Below are 21,926 nucleotides of genomic sequence, written 5' to 3'. Positions count from 1 at the left end.
AAAAAAAAACATCTGAGACTGGCAGTGATGATGGAGCTGTCACTCATGTTTGGGAAGTTTTGATGAGGGGAGGAGGGAGGATGAAAGGAGGTGGGGCAGGAGGAGGAAGAGGGGACCAGAGGGCCCCCACCCCCCACCCCACCCCACCCACCCCCAATCGTCCCCTTTCCTCTCCGCCCTGCCTCTCCTGCTCTCTCTCACTCCCCCCCCCCCCCCCTCTCTCTCTCTCTCTCTCTCTCTCTGCTTGTCTTCTACTTTCATTCCCGCCACCGTGAGCGAGCCGAGCCGAACCGGACAGCATCAAGTCCCTGAACCGCCCGCGGCTGAAGGCGATGGAGCCGTGAGCCCGACCGAAGCGAACCGAGGGGCGATGCTGCCGGGTGAAGAAGACTCCTCTACCTTTTCTATTTCTTCTTCTTTTTCTTCTTCACCCACACGTTCCTGTGCTGTGGATTGCGCGTGCACGCCGAGCATGGAGACGAGCTCGTGCACGGCCGGCTGCGGACGTACGCGGATGGCACGCGCGCTCCCGCCCCTGCTGCTGCTGTTGCACTTCATCTCTGTGCACGGTAAGGAGACCAGCGTGCGCGCCGCTGGAGGCCCCGCGCGCGCACGTCAGCCGCTTGTCAACGTGGACGCGGCCCTGACAAGCAGCTGACGCGCGCGTACGGGCGAGCGCGCGCCTCTGACGTCTGTCATGCACAAACGTGGGCACGTGACGAGGCAGATGTTCACTTCTTAGTACACTTGAAATCAGGTCAGCGCAGCGTGCACGCACGCACGCACGCACGCGCGGGGCTGCCAGCCGGCGGCCACGGGACGCAGATGGGTGTCGGCGTGCACGCGCACCTCACAAAGAAGAGAGGCGCAGATTAATGTGCCCATGAATTATGCATGAGGGGAAGACGGGGGGCGCGCGCGTAGACGCACGCACGCACGCGCGCGCGGACATTCTGACACACAAAAACACGGCGACGGTCTCTTTGTCTGCCAGCTGGGTCGCGCGCACGTCAAATACCCACAGGCGCGTGCACGAGAGCCAGACATCTACAGCACGCTGAGCTTGTTTATTGCTATTTAAAAAAAAAAAAAAAAAGAGGTACCGGTTACGATTTGAGCCTCTAAACGAGTCAGAAAGTGACACGTGATGTGATTCAGTGTCTTAATATGTGAGTCACTTTGTCTGTGAGTGCGGAAGTGACTAATTATATGACTCTTTAGTGAGTGTCAATAAATGATTCAGGTAAGTGACTTAGTATTTGACTCAAGTCTTGCATAAGTAGTTTACTATGTGACTCAGTGACTCCGCCATTGACACAGAAACTGACACAACAGGCGATTTAGTATGTGACTCAGTCTGTGACTTGGTCTGTAATTGAGTATGTGATGAGTAAATTGGTCAGTGACTCAGTGGGTGATTAACTCTGTGACTCAATATTTGAATGATTACGTGACTCAGAAACTGATTTAGAATGTGACTCAGTAAGTGACTTGGTAGGTGACTCAGGAAGTGGTTTCTAATGTGATCCTGTATGTGATTGGTGAAGTCTTTTAGTATGTCGCGCAATATATAACTCAGTCAGTAGCTGTGATTTAGTATGTGACTCTGTAAGTGCCCGAGTAAGTAACTGTATGTGAGTCAATATGTGTCTGAGTACACAACACACTAAGTGACTTAGAATCTAACGTAATTACTGACTTAGTATGTGATTGAGGAAGTCATTTCTTACGTGATCAGTCAGGAGCTCACTAAATACTTTCGTGTGTAACTCAGTTTGTGATTCATTAAACGACTCGGTCTGTGATTTAGTCTGTAATTGAGTATGTGACTGACTCAGTAATGGATTTACTGTGTGACTAAATAATTGAATGAGTATGTGACTCAGCAACTGATTTTGTGACTCGGGAATTGACTTAGTAGGTGACTCAGGAAGTTGTTTATATTGTGATCCATGAAGTCACAGGTGTCAAACTCAAGGCCCGGGTGCCAGATTTGGCCGGCCACATAATTTTATGTGGCCCGCAAAGCCAAATCTAGTGTCAATTTCCATGAGTCTTCTGAAAATCTGTACCAAAATTTAAAAATTTCATATATCATGAATGATAAAGTAGAGATATTACAAGTATTTTTGGGTTACCAAACGTGAATAGTTGAAAAACACATTACCCTTGATTTTTGACTCCAAAACTAGTTCATAAATTAATGTAAATATGATGAGGTGTTTACATATTTTTGTTCCACAGTCGTAACGGCTCTCTGAGGGAAACCGGAACAACAATGTGGCCCACGAGAAAAAACGAATTTGACTAAGTGAATTGCAATGTAATGCAAAATATGATTTAATAAGTATCTCATTATTTGACTCAATGACTTAGTACATGACTCAGTAAGTGACCAAGTAAGTTACTGAGTACGTGAGTCAATACATGTATTTAGAATATAATTTCAAGTCACTGATTTAGTGTGTGACTATGGAAGTGATATAGTATCTGGGTTAGGAAGTGACTCATTGAGCGACTTAGTATGATGAAACTACAGTATAGTGACCCCACAGCAACCTTTTATTCATGACAAACTTTCACTTAAGTACATGTAGTATGCATGTACTTGTGCTTGTGTGTGCGCACATGTAATGGATTAGCACTAAAAAGCTTGTGTGATTTAAGCTAATGCTAAGCTACCTTGGGTCGTTCATTGACCGCATGCTAACGGCCACGACTCAAAAGTCGGAGCGCGTCGTTCAGGTGTGTGCGTGAGCCCAAATGGCGGCACCATTCCCACACCTGCCGCCACTCGCCGCCTCCTCCTCCTCCTCCTCCTCCTCCTCCTCCTCCTCTTCTTTCTTCTTGTTGCGCCGCAAAGGAACCCGATGAACTCAGAGCCGCCGTATCCGCATCCCGCCGCAGGAAGCGGGCCGTTGCCGTGGAAACTGCCTCTCGCTTTGCGAGCTGTGCGCAGTTGCGATGGAGCCGCGCGCAGGTAGCGACCTTGTTACCTGCCAGGCAAATAATAATAAAAAATAATAATAACACAGGCTGCTTATCGGTTCAATCATACTTATTGAGTTATGAGTGCTCTAACGTAATTTTTTTGCCAACTAAAATTTGAGTTATGACATGCCGCTGCTCAAGTGACGTGGAGGAAAAAAAAGGTTAGTACTTAAACGTAATCAAAACTGAAAAGTCATGGTACATATTGATACATCCACATCAAATATGGATATCGTAATTCATCATGTCATTACGTTACAATCACCAGCAGCAAATATTAGAATTATTATGATGTATCATAATTATTTATTGCAATGCAGCATTTATACATTGCCCTTAAATATTGATGCCTTACTGTACAATATCGATACAGCATTAGTTATTGATATTTTGATCTTTCACATCTTTTCCTCTGAAAATTACAGTATTGATCCACTACCGTCATATATCACTATTGTTATAACATATTGTACTGTATGTCTTCTGGTATAGTATTTACTTGTGTATTTTTGTCAAGAAGAAATTGTACTTTTACTCCATTACTTTGCAATAAATACCTCAAATTTGCCTTTTTAAATATTTTTATCTACAATAGTTGTCGCTCATGCTTTCACTTAAAAAAAAAAATCTAAAGTTACTCATTCCGAGTATGTTTGTTTTGCTGAATACTTCAATGTTTTCTTTGGAGGACTACTTTATACTTTTACTTGGTTCATATGACTGTAAAGTAACAGTCCTCTACTCAGAATCAGGATCATGTTTATTTTCCATGTTTGTCAAAAACACACAAAATATTTGTCTCTGAGTGTTGGAACCACTCTTGTACAACAATACTCAATACTTTTTGAATACTTTTGTAACATAATGACATTGAGAAAAACAGGCATTACTTTCCCCACCTTAGCAAATGTAAATGATCTCTATATATATATATATTATCGCCTATTGTGTCCTATATCCTAGCGTAACTTATTAATATTCTAGTGTTGAATGTACTACGATGTTTTATATCATTTGATAAATTCTTACAGGACACTATCGATACCATGACATCAAATGTTGCTGTTTATGATATCATTCATACTAATGATACTGTATTAATATAACAGCACAAAATTACTCGCTTAGCGAATGCATTCTACCTTCCGACGTAGTATTGGTACGCCAATTTTTTGAAGTTTCATATCTTGCTGTACAGTACTGACAAGTAATACAAAATGTGGAGATTGTATCAGTATAGCAGAAGCAAATATTACAATTCATTGTCTTGTGTGTGTGTGTGTGTGTTTGACCCATGAATGACCTTATTGGCAACCTGAAAGATGACAACAAAGCAGACGTTAAGCTCTGTGTGTGTTTGTGCGTGTTAATAAGTGAAGGATGGGTTTCCATGGCAACAGATGCTGCTGATCCCGCTGGACGGAGGAACGCTGCGGCATCTGTGCGGCTGCCATAAAAAAATAAAAAATGAATAAAAGTAAATGTTTTATCATGATGCGTGTTGGCGACATTCTCGTTTCCACCGCATCAAAAATATTTCAGATTGATATGTATAATATTTTCTGCCTGTGTGTGTTGAAGCTGATGATGGTTTCCTTAATAATCCTTAATCCGTACTGTCGAGTATTGGAGTGCATTAGTCAACTACTCCTTTTATCCACCCGTTAATGCCTCACGTGTCAAATGATGTCACCCGTGTCATTCCGGAGTGTTTGCGCCCGCGTGGGTGTGTTTTTTGCGTTCACCTCCTATTTTTTGCGTGTTTGCAGGAGTCGTCATAGCGACCAACACCACCGAGCTGACCGCCGCCCTCAACGGGACCGCCGCGCAAAGTGATCAGGACGCTCCGACTGATGTTAGCCACGCGGTCACCATGGGAACCGGCCCCGGTGGTTCCATCAACACTGTGACGCCCAGGGCGGGCCGCGTGGCCCGCGACGGCGGCGGCGCCGAGGAGCAGGAGCTGAGCAGCGGCATGTTCGGTGAAGCTGCGGTGCCCGATGTGGGCGGCACCCTCTCGCCATCCGAGATCAGCCCCGATTCGGTCGAGGCGGAGCTCCTGTTGCCTGGCAACCGTCTCCCACCCGATGTCACGGAGGAGGCGGAGCCTGTGTCGCGTAGCGAGCCGCCGTGGATCCACACCAAAGACACAGCCGTGTTTGACCTCGACCGACCGTCCACCGCGGCCCCGGCGCCGCCCGCCACCAACGCCGCCCACCCCGACATCCTCCACGTGGACTTTTTCGATCCCGCCTCCCGTGGACGTAACCTGGACTTAGGTCCCCGTCCCACCTCATCCCTGGCCCACGAGCTCCAGGGTGGCGACCCGACGTCCTGGGCCATGCCTGACAGCTACGACTACCTGACCCCGTACGATGAAGGGGGGTCGCCCACCGCCGACAAGTACCCCGACACCACCACCGACAATGGTGGCTCTCCGGCTCGCCCCGCCTCCTTCCTGCCGAACGGGCCGAGGCGCGGGCCCCCGGCCCCCGCCCCCGCCCCCGTGGACGGCTCTGACGGAATGGGCGGCTGTCGCCCCGGCTATCAGATGATCAACGCCACTTGTCGCTCCCCTTGTGACTTCGACCCCAACTTCTGCTACAATGGAGGACAGTGTTACCTGCTGGAGGACTCTGGAACATTCTGCAGGTAACACACATACCTGACATTCCAAGTAACTACTTACAATACTCTATATTTGTCACGTAGAGTATAAAGTTGTCATGAGCAAGGCTTGGCCACTGCTAAGAGGGGTGTGGCCAGGCCACATGTCACCGCTCACAGCTGTTTCGCATGGGGACTGTAATTAGACGGGCATTTCAGTTGAAGTTTTTGTCACTGGCATTTGCCAGTTCGTTGCCTTGCGTTACTGAGTTGCATTCACTGCCTGTGGGACTCTCCGCTTCAACACGTAAGTTTAGCAATTCTGTGCCCCTTTTTTGGATCCTGTCCTGTTGAGTTAGTTAGTTTGCTTCAGAGTCATCGAACTCTTGCTGTATGTCTTTTGGATCCCGCCAAGCCTCGCGTTTTTGTGCCTCTGCCTTGTCAGACTGCTACACCGTGTATGACCCAGTTTCCGGAATAAACTACATTGAACACAATGCCTCTGCCTCAAAGTCCTGCATTTGGGTCCACCCCCGCACCATTGGTTCATGACAAAAGTACAGTAAATGAGGCATTGAAATCAATATGTGGGAGATCGGTTCCCAATAATTCCATTCCCGAGAATTGTTCCTTTGGTCCCAGATGAGACTGCTTATTTCTTCTTTTCCTTTCGGCTTGTCCCGTTAGGGGTCCCCACAACATGTCATCTTTTTCCATCTAAGCCTATCTCGTGCATCCTCCTCTATAACACCCACTGTCCTCATGTCCTCCCTCACAACATCCATCAACCTTTTCTTTGGTCTTCCTCTCGCTCTTTTGCCTGGAAGCTCCATCCTCAGCACCCTTCTACCAATATACTCACTCTCTCGCCTCTGGATTCTGGACATGTCCAAACCATCAAAGTCTGCTCTCTCTAACCTTGTCTCCAAAACATCCAACTTTGGCTGTCCCTCTAATGAGCTCATTTCTGATCCTATCCAACCTGGTCACTCCGAGCGAGAACCTCAACATCTTCATTTCTGCCACTTCCATTTCTGCTTCCTGTTGTTTCTTCAGTGCCACTGTCTCTAATCCGTACATCATGGCCGGCCTCACCACTGTTTTATAAACGTTGCCCTTCATCCTAGCGGGGACTCTTCTGTCGCATAGAACACCAGACACCTTCCGCCAACTTTTCCACCCCGTTTGGACCCGTTTCTTCACTTCCCTGTATTGTTGACCCCAAGTATTTGAAGTCGTCCACCCTCGCTATCTCTTCTCCCTGGAACCTCACTCTTCCGCCTCGAAGTATATTCTGTTTTACTTCGGCTAATCTTCATTCCTCTCCTTTCCAGGGCGTACTTCCATCTTTCTAACTGTTCCTCCGCCTGTTCCCTGCTTTCACAAAATCATCTGCAAACATCATGGTCCAAGGGGATTCCAGTCTAACCTCTTCTGTCAGCCTATCCATTACTTTCGCAAACAGGAAGGGGCTCAGCACGGATCCCTGATGCTGTCCCACCTCCACCTTAAATTCTTCTAACTCACTGCAGTTCTGCTGCCCTCATACATGTCCTGTAATATTCTAACAAATTTCTCCGCCTATTACGAGCAGAATACATCTACATTTGTCTTTGTCCCAGATTTCGGAGAACGGGTTGCAGGAATGCGTCAAACTCCTGCACGGGTGGGTCTGGAAATTATCTCTCTCGATGAACGGGGGTTCGCTTCTTGTGACATCATACACATAACACGTGTGTGACTTCACGCACGTAACAAAAAATTTAACACTTACGCGCTGTACATCCACCTGACCTCATGTCAAATCCTTTAAATATATGCAACGTTGTCCCCGTGACATCATAAATGCAGGTGACACCACACACATCTGACATCACGCATACAATATACGTGACATCATCCATGTTAGATTCATGTACTGACCGTTTGCAAACGCGCGTGATTCGTTCACAGAAGAGCCGCCGAAGCGACACATTTCACTTGAGAAAGACAAGAGGAAGAAAACGTCAACAGATGAGAAACACTCCGAGGTGGAGCACAAACTCAATGAGTCACAACTTTTCAACGCTGCCAGCGTGCTCGCGTGTGTGTGTCCTGCATCTTGATATAATTAAGTTTTGCATGGAGTGTGTATCCCTTTTACGTTTCGCAGGAACGCAGTCGCAATAACGAAACCATCTGCGCCGACGGACACTCATGCGTACGCTGTTGCCGCTTGTGCGTGCGTGTTTGTGTGTCAGGCTTCACTTCCAGTCAATGAGGTCATGGGTCAAAGACACAGGAGAATTACGACTGCCAGCGAGGCTCCAACAAAAGACACACACACACACACACACACACACGCACCGTGTTTTTGCCAAAGATTTCTGACATGTTCCACTGACGACACACACACAGACACACGCGCGCACGCGCACACCCACGCAGAAAGTTCCGCAGGGTGTGTTTGATCCCCCCCCCCCAAAAAAAAGATATGCCTTCATTTTAAGGCGACAGTCACTCTTTTTTCGAAGCACGAGTGTATTTTTTACAGTCTGAATTAATGTCGTGGTGTCAACAGGGTGGGGCAAGGGGGGGGGGGGGCAGCAGATGAGAGGTTGGGGCGGGCGGGAGGGGGCAGCAGCGAGATGGCCTGAGGGGCGGAGATGAAGTGGAAGAAAAATGTCAAAAGTATTTTTTTTTCAGCGTGTGATGGAATGAGAAAGATTCGGCTGCTCGGGCTGAGTTGCCATGACAACCAGCACATCCCCACCCCCCTTCTCTCCTCACTCTCTACTTTGCGAACTCCCCCCCCCATCACCACTCTCTTACATAAACCTCCTTTGTCAGCGACTGCGTTCACGCTCTCATTGACACATATATGACCACGCACTTCAGTGTGTCGTCATGGTAACTAACTCAAAGACCATGCAACACGCATAACAGGTCGCCGTCGATGTAACGTGATGTCGGTTTAACATGAAACATGACATGGTAAAACACCCTGATGACACGAAGAGTCAGTGTAACGTCATCACGGTAACACGGCGGCGCCGAGGTTGCGTTAACGGCCGTCCGTTGTCTCCTTCAGGTGCAACGTTCAAGACTACATCTGGCACAAGGGCGCCCGCTGCGAGGCGGTGGTGACGGAGTTCCAGGTCATGTGCCTGGCGGTGGGGGCCTCGGCCGTGGTGGTCCTGCTGCTCTTCATGATGGTGGTCTGCTTCGCCAAGAAGCTCCACGTACTCAAGACAGAGAATAAGAAGCTGCGCAGACGCAGGTGAGGCGGCCATCTTGACGTCAAGTGAAGCCAAAACACTTGGGAATCCAAACTTTTAGAGGGGAGGGGGGGGGGGGGAAACCAAGACCAGACGCAAATATTGAAAAACCATCCATAATTCACGTTCGCCTCAAAATAGGTAACCTGCTGAGAACAAAAGTGGGCTAACTCCTTTTTCATTTTAGGGTTTCATGCCTTTTACCTAATGGCCGACACTAAATGTTTGCTTTAATACTTTAATATTAAACTCATAAGAAAAATAAAATCCCTTAAAGGGGAATTCCGGTGGTTTGCATTAACAATGTATCCAATAGATCATGTAATATGTACTCTATCTTGACGGTGTGATGTTAAATCCTCTCTCATTTAATAAGGTTTTCAGATTTTTAGCGACAATTACAAATTTTCAGATGCGCCGCCATTTTCTCGAGTCACGTGACCTACGGGCGCGGATGTGACGTGTTACGTGCCGCAACAAAGGCTCGATTACACGGGACACCATTTATGCCCGGCGTTGATTTCTCTGATTTATCCTCATCTGATGAAGAAATAGCAGTATCGGTTGATCGGGAATATGGAGGAATACTTTCATACAGATTTGAACCTGTGGCTGTAAATAATGCCACCAAGCGGCGGACCCGTGAGCTCGCTCCCAGCCGGGCAAGATGGAGTACATATTACATGAACTATTGGACACATTGTTAATGAAAACCACCGGAATTCCCCTTTAACATGTTACATGTATTGTTTCAGCGCTAGCTAGCATTAGCTTGACGTTCATGCTGTTCAACTGTGTGATTTACTGATTTTGTGAACCATGTAACATAAAATGTTATGCTAATACGGTTGCGATACACTTAAAGAATACACTTTACTTGGATGCAGATTAGAATGTAAGGATTAAAAGTAAAAAAAATTAGAAAAACAAAGGCTGGCGTATAAAAAGGCTACCTGAAAAATCTACTTAAATGCAATAACAAAGTACGTGAACTTCCGACGACTGCAAGTTCACTTTATGCAGTTTAACATTATTGCCAAAGAATAAATGGAACAAGGCGTCCATCTTGATGCATTTTATGTTTACTATAAGTGTAGGATGCGGTCCAAGTGCTAAAATGGCGTCTTTTCCTAATTCATGTTGGTGAGATATGGGAGGAAGATGGCGAGGTGAGGAAGAGGAAGGACGGGGGAGGAGGTGGACTGAATGTAAAATGCAGTGAGGTGATGGTGAGATTGGGGAGTTTGTGGCGGGGGGGGGGGCTTCTTTGGAGGCGGAGGCAGATGCTCGGCCAAGTGTTTTAACAGCCGTCTCCATGGCGACCAGGCGACAGCTCACTGGAATCAAACATGCAAATGTGCAGCGACGGAGCGCCCGGTCGCCGACGCCAGCTCCCACGCTAGGGGGGATATTTTTAGAGCACTGGGAGGGGGGTATCGGGGGTAAGGAGGGGAGGGGGGACGCAATGGGGGGATAGCATGATGATGATGATGATGAACGCCAAAATGGCGAGGAGACGCCGTTAGCCAGGAGACGTTTTGACAAAGAGAAAAGATGATGTCATGGCTTCGCCGCATCCAGCTGAAAACTAGGGCAGGGAGTGTGGGGGCGGAGGGGGGGAGGTGGGGCTGACCTACATGCATCTGTGCAACTTGAGGGAGAGAGGGAGGGAGGGGGGGATGCGGGGGGGCGGATGGAGAGACGACAACCTCATCCAGTGTCGGAAGAAGACGAGGAGGAAGGGGAAGATGGAGGCGTTGGGGGAAGAAATAAGGGGGAGGTGAAGGAAGGGAGGGGGGGAGGAAGTAAGATGGACGCATGAAGGAAGGAAGCAGGAGGAAGTCAGAAGAAAGGAGGCAGGAAGGAAGATGGAAGTCGGAAGGCAGTAAAAACTAGGACGCAGAATAAGTGACAAGGAAGCGGAAAAGAAGGGGAAAGGGAAAAGGAAGTGATGAGCCGGAAGCAAAAATGAAAAGAAGTCATGAAGGAAGAAGGGAGTGAGATGAAAACAGGATGGAAGGAAGAGGAATTGAGGAATCAGTAAGCATGAAAAAAGACGCAGGAAGGAAGGAAGGAAGGAGAAGGAAACGAGAAGGAAGGAAGAGGGGAGGAAACGAGAAGTGAAAAAGATGTAATGAAGGAATAGCAAAGGGAGGGTGAAGTGAGAAATGAAACGGAAGAGTAAGGATGACAATGAGAAGGGAGGGGGAAGAGGAAGAAAGCAGGAAACGAGACGTGAGGAGGAAGTAGGCACAAAAGATGACGATCGTGAGCAACAAATAAGGCGCTAACAAGGAAGTAAAGATGTCCGAAGGGAATATCTGAGAAGGCAGTTAACAAAAATCATAATTTGAAGTTAATTGAAATCAAGTATCAACACGATCATACTATTATACTTCATAAAAGCTTAAGGAACGATTGCAGCGATTCAATTCATCATGATTCGTGGTTGTCTATTCGATTCGAGGACGACCACCCACCCCCACCCCCCTTTCCTAGATTTTCTCATAAGGGAATCGTAATTATGGTCATTGAGTATAAAGATTTGACACTCACATCAAGATTTTACACTGATCCTTGAACTCTGCCGAGCGATGTACTGATCACAAACGCGTCACTGCGTTAGCTGCTAACCAGCCAGGCTAAGATAGCGAGTTTGGAAGCAAGATGCGACGTGCGCGGCCAGGCCCGCCACACACGCACACACACACTTCCATGTCGATCGTTTCTCGCCACCTTCTCATCCGCCGTCCACCAGACACGACGATGTCTTTCGCAAAACACGCACATGCTCCAATCGCTAACTGAAGAATGAAGCTATGTACGGACACGCCTCCACACAAATACTGCTGTGCGCTATTTCCTTAGCTTTTAGCTTTGAAAACGATTTAAATCAATATCTTTTCATTGGGAAGGCTAACTGGCCGGCCTCAGATCGATCCGGTTGGATCGTAGGCCAACAAATCGATACGTTGACGTAACGGTTGAATTGTTACACCCCTCGTTCCGACGGATTTGACTTTAGCCTGGTTCACGACAACACACACCCTCATTTGTCTTTTTTTTCCCTTCATGATTTCTTTGACATTTTATTATTTTCATTTAATAGTATTTTTTGCACATTTGATCAGATTTTTATCCATCCAAGTTTTTTGTTCTTGCTGTTGCAGTTTTAGTCTTAGATCTGTAGTTCTCTAACTTTTTACGCCATGTACCCCAATCAACAACACTTTGTTTAAACATGGACTTTAATCCTCTTTAAAGATTAAATTATAATTAATTCAAAAGTTCAAGTTGAATGGTTGAATACAAATGCTGTAGCAACACATGTAGACATTGCATTACTCGCAGCAGTATATTTTTCATCATCTGCAAAAACGAAATTACAGTATGGAGTACAGCAGTGATGACTCTCACTACCTGATAGTAGTGGTGACACTTGCGTCTGTATGTAGTATACCGCCCTCCAGTGGCCAAGAGAGAAACATCGGAAGGAACCGTGCGAGGAACTGAATTGTAACATTCAATCATGATGCAAAAATTGTTTAATTATTGGGATTTTATTTAATAATTGTAAGACTATTAAAAATATATTTTTTTTTTTGCGAGGGGGGCAGAAAGGCTTAATGGCAGTCCCGTTAATTTCAATGGAGGAAGATACGAGTGTGGTCACGGAATGACTTAAACTTGTATATCACTGTACCGTATCATTATTATTATTATTATACGCATCATCACCATCTCGCAAGGGGAAATTCAACAATGAATGATCGATAGTCACTATTGTTGTAAGGACGAGGGGTGCCCTAAAAAGTCCGGTTTTGCTTCAGGGGCTCGGGGAGGCTCGGGGCCAGCCCTGGTTTGATGCATTAGCGGTTCTTTGAATGTTGATGTTTGCATCACGGATGAAAAGTTTGCTTCTTCTTTCTTGCTCTTTCCTCCTTCTTCTTCTCCTTCTTCTTCTTCCTGGTTGGTGTGTGTCACCCTGCAGTAAGTACCGGCCCACGTCGGAGGCTCACAATGATAATTTCTCGCTGTCCACCATCGCTGAGGGCTCCCACCCAAACGTAAGGAAACTGTGCGACACCCCTCCTAACGCCCCCCATGCCCGTGCATTGGCTTACTATGATAACATTATCTGTCAGGTAACGTGCTCCCGCCGCTCTCTTCTTCCCTTTTTCTGCATCTGACTCCTCCCCCTTTTCCCACCACCCCCCAACGCATGGGCATGAGTACCCCAAGTAGAGAGTCTGAGACCAGGGTGGGGAGGCGGGGGGAGGGGGATGGATGGTTCTCCGCAAGCAACTTTTCCCTGAAGGATGGCGGCTGACTGTGAAATGAATCCAACTGATTTATGTCGGTGGACAGTATCTCACAAAAGTGAGCACACCCCCCCTTTTTTTTTTTCACGGGACGACACACTTTACTCCCATGCAAAGGAATCAGCGAACAGCTTGTATAACAATATAATATTTAAATGTCCCCTCAAATTAACACAACAAAAATCCATTCATGCCGAAACCGCTCCCAAGTGAAAATGTCCAAATCGGGCCCAGAGAAGCAGTCGCATCATTTTCCAGCCTAGGCCATCTTATTAATGTAAAGATCCATCTTGATCTTCCAGAAATCGCCGCGACAAAAGTACGAGAACACGTTCGATTCAGTTCTCGACATGTGCGTTCGGGAGTTGTGACCACGTCGCTACGTTCGTTGACGAGTACAGTGGTGCCTCGGTTCTCGAGCACAATCGAAGCGCGTTTTCCCATTAAAATGAATGAGAAAAGAAATAATGCGTTCCAAGCCTAAAAAAAAATGTTTTTAAAACATTTTTTAGCTGTTCCTGATAATAAACTGCATAAGAGAAATATGTGTATAGTTTAAATACTTTATAGAATCAAATCATTTAAGAATATATATTTTTGCTTAAAAGTATGCTTTAGTAGTAGAGTATGCTAGACTGGGAGTGCATTGCCGTATCTGTAGCGACTCGGCCCCCAGCCTTGTAAACATTTTTTAAATTAAAACTGCAGAATAACTCTAAACAAGCAATAATGATGGGGGGGGGGGCAGACAAATTGTTTTTTTTATCTCCACAGAAAGTACGTAACTTGTACAACAAATTTAACTTCCAACTAGAGGTAGGGTTAATGGAACAAAATTAAAAAAGTAATGCAAAGAAACAGTTTTAAATGTCTTCGGTCGGGGTAACTCGTCCCTTTTTAACAAAGAAAGAATCTAATGTAGACGGTTTCTGCCGTCTTTTGAGCACCTTCCTGAAATGGCTCACAACAACGTCATTGAAATTTTGCAGTGCGTTGCAACATTCTGCTTTGTTAGGGAGATGGAGTTCTACGAAATTATGGATGTCGTTCCATTTAGCGCAGATAGCTTTGATATCGGCACTGCCTTCAGCCTCATCAGCTAACTGCTGCTGATTTACGAAAATAATAAGCAACTTTTTGACTTCCTCCAAGATACGTGGCCTCTACTTGGTCACCGCGGTTCCTCCTTTAGCAACATCACTTGCTTTGAGGGCATCCGTGTGTTCTGATCGTCAATGTCACAAACACGCACACCAGATCCGTATTCGGCTAGCAAATCCTTCTTGAAGTCGACAGTTTTACGCACCAGCAGCTCCACTTGCCTTCTTTGGAGCCATGATCGGTACCGGACTCGTCCACATGCAGAGGAGTGTGTGCGTTAACTGGTTCCGTCACGCGCGGTCGGTACGATTTTCAATTGAAAACCAAAGCAAAAAAATGTTGAAATTTTCATTCGAAAACCGATTTGTACAAAAACAGAGACGTTCGAAAACCGAGGTACCACTGTACAATCTGCTGGCTTGGTGATTAAATTTAACCACGACAAGACTCATAATATAAAAACATAACTCTAGTTGTTGATGCGTGGGGGAGATGGAAGCGATGTATTATTGAGACACATGGGAATATGTCTGATTTAAAACCGTTAGCATCGCATCAAAAAATGTTGATGACGCAGTCAATGAAGCCCCGGCTCCTTCCCTCCATCCTTCCCTCCTCTCCGCCGCCGCCATCTTTCTTTCCAACCTGCGCTCTCTGTTCACCTCTCTGCTCGGTAAGTCATGGCCGGACATGTGCTGCCCGGTGGCCATGCCTGCCACTGCCGCTCTGCTACGCTAACAAACTGTCTTGTTTATCCTGAGGGTGGGTGGGACAGGGGGGATGGGGGCCGGGTGACATCACCCAACGTGGGGCGGGGCGGGGATGGGGGTTATCTATCAGGATAAACGTCTGAGATGCAAAACCTCTATGAAAGTCCACTAACAGTAGCATGGTTAGCTGCTAGCATAGCATTAGCTTAGCATGACGGGATCGCGGGATGGCGTCAGGAAATAAAAACCAGAAAGTCATGTTCTCACGTTCTATTTGGAATCATATTTTTTTCTCACGCCATTCAGCGAGCTCCGTGGATAGCCGCATGGGTTAGCTTAACTTTGTGCTGCAACTGTGGGTTTTCTTTCTTTCTTTCTTTTTGTCTGCTCTGCACTTTGGTAGAAGTGGTACCACCCTCTAACAGCCCGTCACTACTTTTGTTCCCTGCTAACTTTTCAAAGCAAACTCAACAAAGAACATTTTCACAACTTTACTCTCTCAAACGAAAACAACACCAGCATTGTTTGCTGAAATAGCGTTGTTAGCTGTTAGCCTAACATTAGCCCATAATTATGGGATGTGATCACAATATCAAAGAAAAGACGCCATTCTAACATGTTATCAAGATAGATTTGGTGTTTTTTTTTACACCATTCAGCAAGCTTAGTTGGTACCCATATGGGTTAGCTTAGCTTAGTTTAGTGCTCAACTGTGTGTTTCTTTCGGCTTGTCCCTTTCGGGGTCGCCACAGCGTGTCATCTCAGATGAACGCATATATATGTTTGGCACAATTTTTACGCCGGATGCCCTTCCTGACGCAACCCTTCTCAGGGAGTGGAGGGTGCTACATAAATGGAGCCCATTTACCATCGACCTTAAGTGGGTAAACAGCTGAGTGCCAACATTAGTTTAGTGCTCAACTATTTTATGTTTTTTTCCCTGCACTTAGATAGAAGTAGTACGCCCCCACGCACCCCAACTGCTACTTGTGTTCCCTATGCTAACTTTTCAAAGCAGACTAAAGATTTTCACAACTTTATTCTCTGATTCAGAATCAGATTTAATGGCCTGTTGCTAGGGCTAGCATTAGCCAAGAATGATGGGATCACAGGAGGCAGCAAAGAAAACAAAATCCATGTTTTCATGTTCTATTTGGATTTTTTTTTTTTTTTTTTTTTTGCTGCCATTCAACAAGCTCAACCATACTAGTTAGTTCCTACAACTTATATTTTTTTGTTGTTTTAAATGCATTTTTTAAGAATTTGTATTCCCTTTTTTTTCGGCCCATCTCCAGTTTTGGTCCCCGCTAACTACAAAAAATATTATTCGCAGCTGAACCCTTGCACACAAAAACAACATTGTAATGGTTAGCTGCTGGCATGGTATTAGCCCAGCATTATATGATTAAAAGATGAGTCAAAAAAAATGTGCACATGCTCTCTTTTTCTATTCCCCCCCCACCAAAAAAATACAATAACTCCACCATCATCAAACTCAGATTGTACCCTTATGGGTTAGCATATTTTACATTCGTGTCACACTATTTTTTTTTTCCTGCATTTTGGGAGAAGTGGTACCAGCCGCTAAACAGCCCATTGCTGCAAAGCAACCCCCCCCCTTAAAAAAAAACAAAAACAATTTCAACGTTCACACACAAAAAAATAATGCAAAAACAACCCCAAAATTCATCTTCATCGCATCTCTTCAAGTCACTTTACGTCACAAAAATATCAAATTGTCCCAATTTTGTTGAACAAAAGCTACATTTAACTACGCTGCTAAAAATCTGATGAATCGAAAATGCTCCATTTCTGCCAAACGTGTTCATTTCACATATTAAAAGAGACTTATGCTAACTCCTTTAGCATTGAAAAACTTAACACAAAATCTTTCAAGGCCGTTGCACGTTAACAGTTTAAGACTGACATGAAAAGAAACAAATCAAGCCGTATTTGTCCCACAACATACTACGCAGTAATAAAAACTAATCACAGCACACGAAGTCACGTAACTAGTGTAGCATTAGCATCACTTCCTGTCTGCCTCGTCCTTCTGGCTGTAAACGCCTGCCACTTTTGTCTCTCTGTCGTCATGACAACGATGCCTTTCTGCCTTTTGAGGAGTGTAACCTTTGAAAACCCCCCCTCCCCTCAGAAAACCATGAGCAGATACACGTGGGAGTGTAAGACCAAAGAGGAGTCCGACTGCGAGGTAAGACCATAAACCCCCCCAGCCCCTCCGTCCCACCTCGTCCCGCCACGCTGTCAGTTAGCCCCGCCCCCCCACACCTTCTCAAATAGACCTGTCAATCAATCAATAAACCAATCAACACCTCGTCCGTCACTGCGCCGCCACGCACGCATAAAAAGACTTCATAAATAGATCGTTATGTCCACATATAAAGTAAGGAGGAAATGATCAGGAAGTGAGGTAAACAGGGGGGAAAAAAGGAGGTAAGAAAGAGGAAAAGATCCAAGAGGGAGCGGAAAATGAGAAGGGAGTTGCTAAAACGTGAGCGGAAAGTCAGAAAATCATTTTCAAAAGTGAGGAGACAGTGCAAAGAAATTGAGTAGGAAACGAGATCCGGAAGAAATAAGTGAAGTAAGACAAAAAATAAACGAGCAGGAAGTGGAAAGGAAATAAGAGAGCAAATGAACAGGAAGTGAGCAGAAAATGAGAAGGAAGTTGGCCACTGACTTAAAAATTTAAAAAAGACTGGGTAGCGCATACACATCGAGCGGTATATCAATTGCTTGAAGCCAGCTGGCCGCCATCTTGGTACTCCCGAAACGCGTGGAGGAGAAGGTTTACTGGTTGGATTATGGCGGGGGGTTTCTCAAAATTTGGCTTGTAGAATTAAAACTGGTCGTGTGAGCTTGACATTTTTTCAGTTACGTAATTAATGTGAAGGATTTTTTATTCGATTTAGTTTGGTAAGCCAAAAAAGGCTAAGTGCAAAGGAAAGACATATAAGGAAAGACACCGTGTCTACCAAGAAACCAAGGGCCCGATTTCCGTGACATGTTAACTTTTCCTAAAATATGCTGTAAACCCTTCCCATCATAACATGGCAGAAAACTAAACATTTTTTGTCATAAAAACATAAAATTTTAAGTCAATCAGTTAGATATACTTTTGGAAATAAGGACTCGCAATGAGAAAACGCATTGTTCATTTGTTGTCTCTGCGACATCCTATTTCAGACAGAAAATTTAAACTTGTTTCCTCGCATCTGAAAATCAAATTCAATTTGCAGAGTTCTGTAATATGAAATGCATAAAAAAATTCACAGAAAATGTGTTTTCTTGCTTATCCACTGATCAAGTCTGGGAAAATATTTACAACTCTTTTTCGAAAAAAAAAAAAAAAACGTCAGTAAACACGTAACATAAACAAAACTTTGTTCAAGTGAATTAAGCTCATCAGAAAATTAAAAAACCCTTTACAAACAAACTTTAACAATGTAAAAGAAAATATTTCTAACTTACCTGTGGAATTTTTTTCTCACAGCCACGAAACTGCCGATTAACACGGCTAATCGCTGTCGCTGCCCAGGTCAGGATGGTTGTTTTGGAAGTATCAAATGGCGGATGGCGACTTCGGTTTTGGTGGCCAATGAGCCATCCAGTCTTTTTTTCTTAGATCAGTGGCTGTATGTGAAAATGAAGCAAGTTTGGCTGCAAGTTTGAAGGAATGAAGAAAAACTAAGAAAATGAGTAGAAAGAAGGAAGTTGACGATTTGGCGGTCTCAGCCACATCCCAAAATAAGCATCAAGATAAGGAATAATAAGTATCAATAAGTATCTTTGTTGTTATTGCTCCAATTAAACTTTTTCAGCGTCTGACTTTCCTGTTCAAAATGGGGGTGGCGGTGGGTTTCGGGGAGTCGTTGGTCTGCCCAAATTATGCGTGTGCCTTCATCATCATCACCATCAGAACGTTGTTTTTTTTTTTTTTTTTTATCTCTGTTCCCCCACCCCACCCCTAAAAATGCTGGAAACTCCTCGTGAGTCTGTGCCTCCCACCCCACCGCCAAACCCAGCCCCCCCCCCTCACCGCCACCACCGCCACCACCGCCAGCAAAACCCAAAGAAACCAAAACAAAAACCCCAAAACGTTTTCCAGTTTCACGCTGACGGGAGGAAAGAAGGCTCGTACCCCGTAACCATGGAAGTCACGTACCCGCACGTCCTGCCCGAAGTTACGATCTAGCTGGTAAATCCACTTTTTGTCACGACACACACGTAACGATCACACAAACTTTTTATATGTGTGTGTGTGTGAGAGAGAGACGTGTGTGAGTCTGATTTTGAGTGTGACGCTGCCGGTCCTAATACTGAATTTAAAAAAAAACAAAAAAAACGTCCCTTCAATCATTCTGATGGTGGTACCCACATATGACCCCGGTGTTGTGGCGGGAGGGGGGGGGGCATGGGTCAATATTTTCTAGGTGGTGAGTATTAAAGTTGGGCGGGAGGGGTGGCAAAGTTGCATGTGATGTGCATGTGCCTCCAAGTCGGAGGGGTAAAGGGTGGGGGTGTGGGGGGGTTGTATTCCCGCAGTTCACCTTTTCTACCAACAGGATATCATAACACCTGGTACTTGACACTGACCCCCCACCCCCCGACCCCCAACAAGACATGTGTGACATGACCTTACGTGACCTTACACTTGCTACACAACAATTCAACAGATAGTTTTCACGTGACGTCATGAGTCACATGACTTTTGTTCACGACGCCATACTGGATGGCAAAACTACAACACAACTTGAGTTTTTTAGTGATTTTTTTTTTGTGAATATTGGTTTGCTTATAAGCGTGTTATGGCGTTTTCATCATGATATTTGATTGTTTGGCAGTGAAACTTTGCTTTCCCAGCTTGCGGTGGATAACGTTAACCTCGCTAGCCATAGCCTATAGCTGCACTAACTTGCTAACTCATTTTTTTCGAGTGTCATTGCCGGCCCCCGGCTGAGTAACTTTTCGCGCGCACTCGGTGAGTTGGTCGTGAAAACGACGCGGTCTCTTTAACCAACAAGCCGAAAGGAAAAGAAGAAGAAGATCTTCGTATCCGGTCAGTGTCCACGTATTGCCGACATCCCGTCCTTTATCTCCGATCCGCAGGAGGAAGAACTGCACTTTTCCTCTTCAGCTCTCTTTTTAAGCAGTCCTTGCTCCAGCACAAGTGCCTCAATCACCTCTGGGTACATTGTTTGTTTGTCAAAGGACTTTCAAGATAAAAGATCAAACGATAACCGTAGACAAAACATTACAGTATGCACTTATCGCTTCCTAGCCATGATACGTAGACGCGATGTTGCCGTCCAAAATGGCGTTGTAAACAAAAGACACGTGGTCGGCGTGACGTCAATGAAAAGTATCTATTGAGTTGTACATGCTGTGTGAAATTAGCTGTGACGCATTACAGAAGTCATGACGACGTTACAAGCAATATATGGGACAATATTTTTTTACCACATTGCTAATTTATGTAACATACACGTCAGGTGCCAGAGCAGTTTTACTTTGTCACAGGCATTATATGATATTATTAGATGACTTAAACGTTGCACGACATAGCAGATGACGCAGCAAAACAGGTACTACACGATATTACACGATATTACACGCGCTTGCACGATCGACGCAGTTTATAGAGACGAGCGCACACACACGTGACATTTGGTCCAGCGCTTCCTGTGCTAACTCCACCCTTCCGCCTTCCCTCCTCACCGGTCAGGATGATCCCAATTCCCAGAACAAGCTGGAGGAGCCGTTGAAGGCCCCCCCCAAGGAAGATGACGCCCTGAACATCCACAACGCGCTGACGCCCAAACACGACAACCACAAGCTGCTGGGCGACGACGACTCGGAGGTCAACTCCCTGCAGAACAACATGATGTGAAAGAAAAATGCCCTTTTTCACACCGACACACTGACCGCTGCCCGCTGACCCAACCCGCGCCCGCCACGCCGTCCTCCACCACACGGGTTCGCCGAGCAGCCAAGCCGACACTGCCATCATGCCCCGCCCCCACACCCAAATTCATCATCCCGTCACCACTTTGTTGCTGTCACTAGACCGCCCCTTACCTCTTCCACCGTTCACGTGTATACACACACACACACACACACACACACACACACACACACACTCACAAACACTTCCCTGCCTGCATCGTTGTATTTTGTAAAAAAGAAAATTCCGGAATTCCAGCGTGTGTAAACGTGGTTAAAAAAAAAAAAAAAAAAGAAGCTACTGAGAGGTTTTGGTGTTTGTTGACTAATCCAGTGAGTGTCTATAAATATTGCAAACAAATCAGATCGATGGATCGACTTCAAACACGACGTGTCTTGTTTTCTTTGCTGTGATTTCTAATCCTTTGATGTACTTTTACTGTTTTTATTTTCTACTCTTTCAACCAACGAGAACAACAAACAAGATTCCGACACTTGTTGAAATAAAACCTTTTTAACATGACCTCTGCTCGGCCCTCTTTTCCCCTCCAAATGATGCGAGTCGCCACATGGCAATCGGCGACATTATACGTGTGTAATATAGCATTACTGTACTTGGATAACATGAATCATACGCATTACACAATGTTACCCATACACATTACATTATGTTACTGCATGTAATATATAGTTACATGGTGTTACACAATGTTTTTGACAGTTATTTCTTGTTACTGTCGTCACATGTGTCATAAACATATCGTTACACAGTTACAAAAATTTCGTGACATTATTACATGATGGTCCACGACAATACAGAACGTTAGATGTACTACATGACCATGCGCGATATTATGCTCGTTGTGTGTGTTTCATGAAGATATCTTCATCCTTTACATCACAGGTGTCAAACTCAAGGCCCGGGGTCCAGCTCCGGTTTGCCGCATGATTTTATGTGGCCCGTGGAGGCAAATCAT

General features: G+C 45.4%; 1 protein-coding gene across 5 annotated transcripts; it reads left to right on the top strand.

The window, feature by feature from the left end:
- Window positions 1–280: 280 nt before the first annotated feature.
- Window positions 281–21,437, top strand: LOC133500922 (chondroitin sulfate proteoglycan 5-like). 5 transcript variants are annotated; one of them, XM_061820199.1, is made up of 7 exons: window positions 281–569; window positions 4,761–5,643; window positions 8,669–8,857; window positions 12,847–12,922; window positions 17,144–17,200; window positions 19,115–19,204; window positions 20,732–20,825. In XM_061820199.1, the coding sequence occupies exons 1-6, from the start codon at window positions 371–373 to the stop codon at window positions 19,199–19,201; spliced, it is 1,491 nt and encodes a 496-aa protein (XP_061676183.1). In that variant the 5' UTR covers window positions 281–370; the 3' UTR covers window positions 19,202–19,204; window positions 20,732–20,825. The 5 variants fall into 5 exon arrangements, with proteins under 5 accessions (XP_061676183.1, XP_061676180.1, XP_061676182.1 ...); XM_061820196.1 differs by lacking the exon at window positions 19,115–19,204 and having other exon boundaries at window positions 20,732–21,437; XM_061820198.1 differs by lacking the exons at window positions 17,144–17,200; window positions 19,115–19,204 and having other exon boundaries at window positions 20,732–21,437.
- The last annotated feature ends 489 nt before the right edge of the window (window positions 21,438–21,926 follow it).

The sequence above is a fragment of the Syngnathoides biaculeatus genome, chromosome 5, assembly GCF_019802595.1.
Source record: "Syngnathoides biaculeatus isolate LvHL_M chromosome 5, ASM1980259v1, whole genome shotgun sequence".
Classification (NCBI taxonomy): Eukaryota; Metazoa; Chordata; class Actinopteri; order Syngnathiformes; family Syngnathidae; genus Syngnathoides; species Syngnathoides biaculeatus.
This window is presented reverse-complemented; position numbering and strand designations above follow the sequence as displayed.

What these genes read in the sequence shown, in the direction of transcription:
- LOC133500922 (XM_061820195.1), top strand. Translation starts at nt 371, where the DNA reads ATGCTGCCGGGTGAAGAAGACTCCTCTACCTTTTCTATTTCTTCTTCT. An exon ending in GACTCTGGAACATTCTGCAG is followed by an intron (nt 5,644 to 8,668) that starts GTAACACACATA and finishes TGTCTCCTTCAG; the next exon opens with GTGCAACGTTCAAGACTACA. An exon ending in ATGATAACATTATCTGTCAG is followed by an intron (nt 13,001 to 20,731) that starts GTAACGTGCTCC and finishes CTCACCGGTCAG; the next exon opens with GATGATCCCAATTCCCAGAA.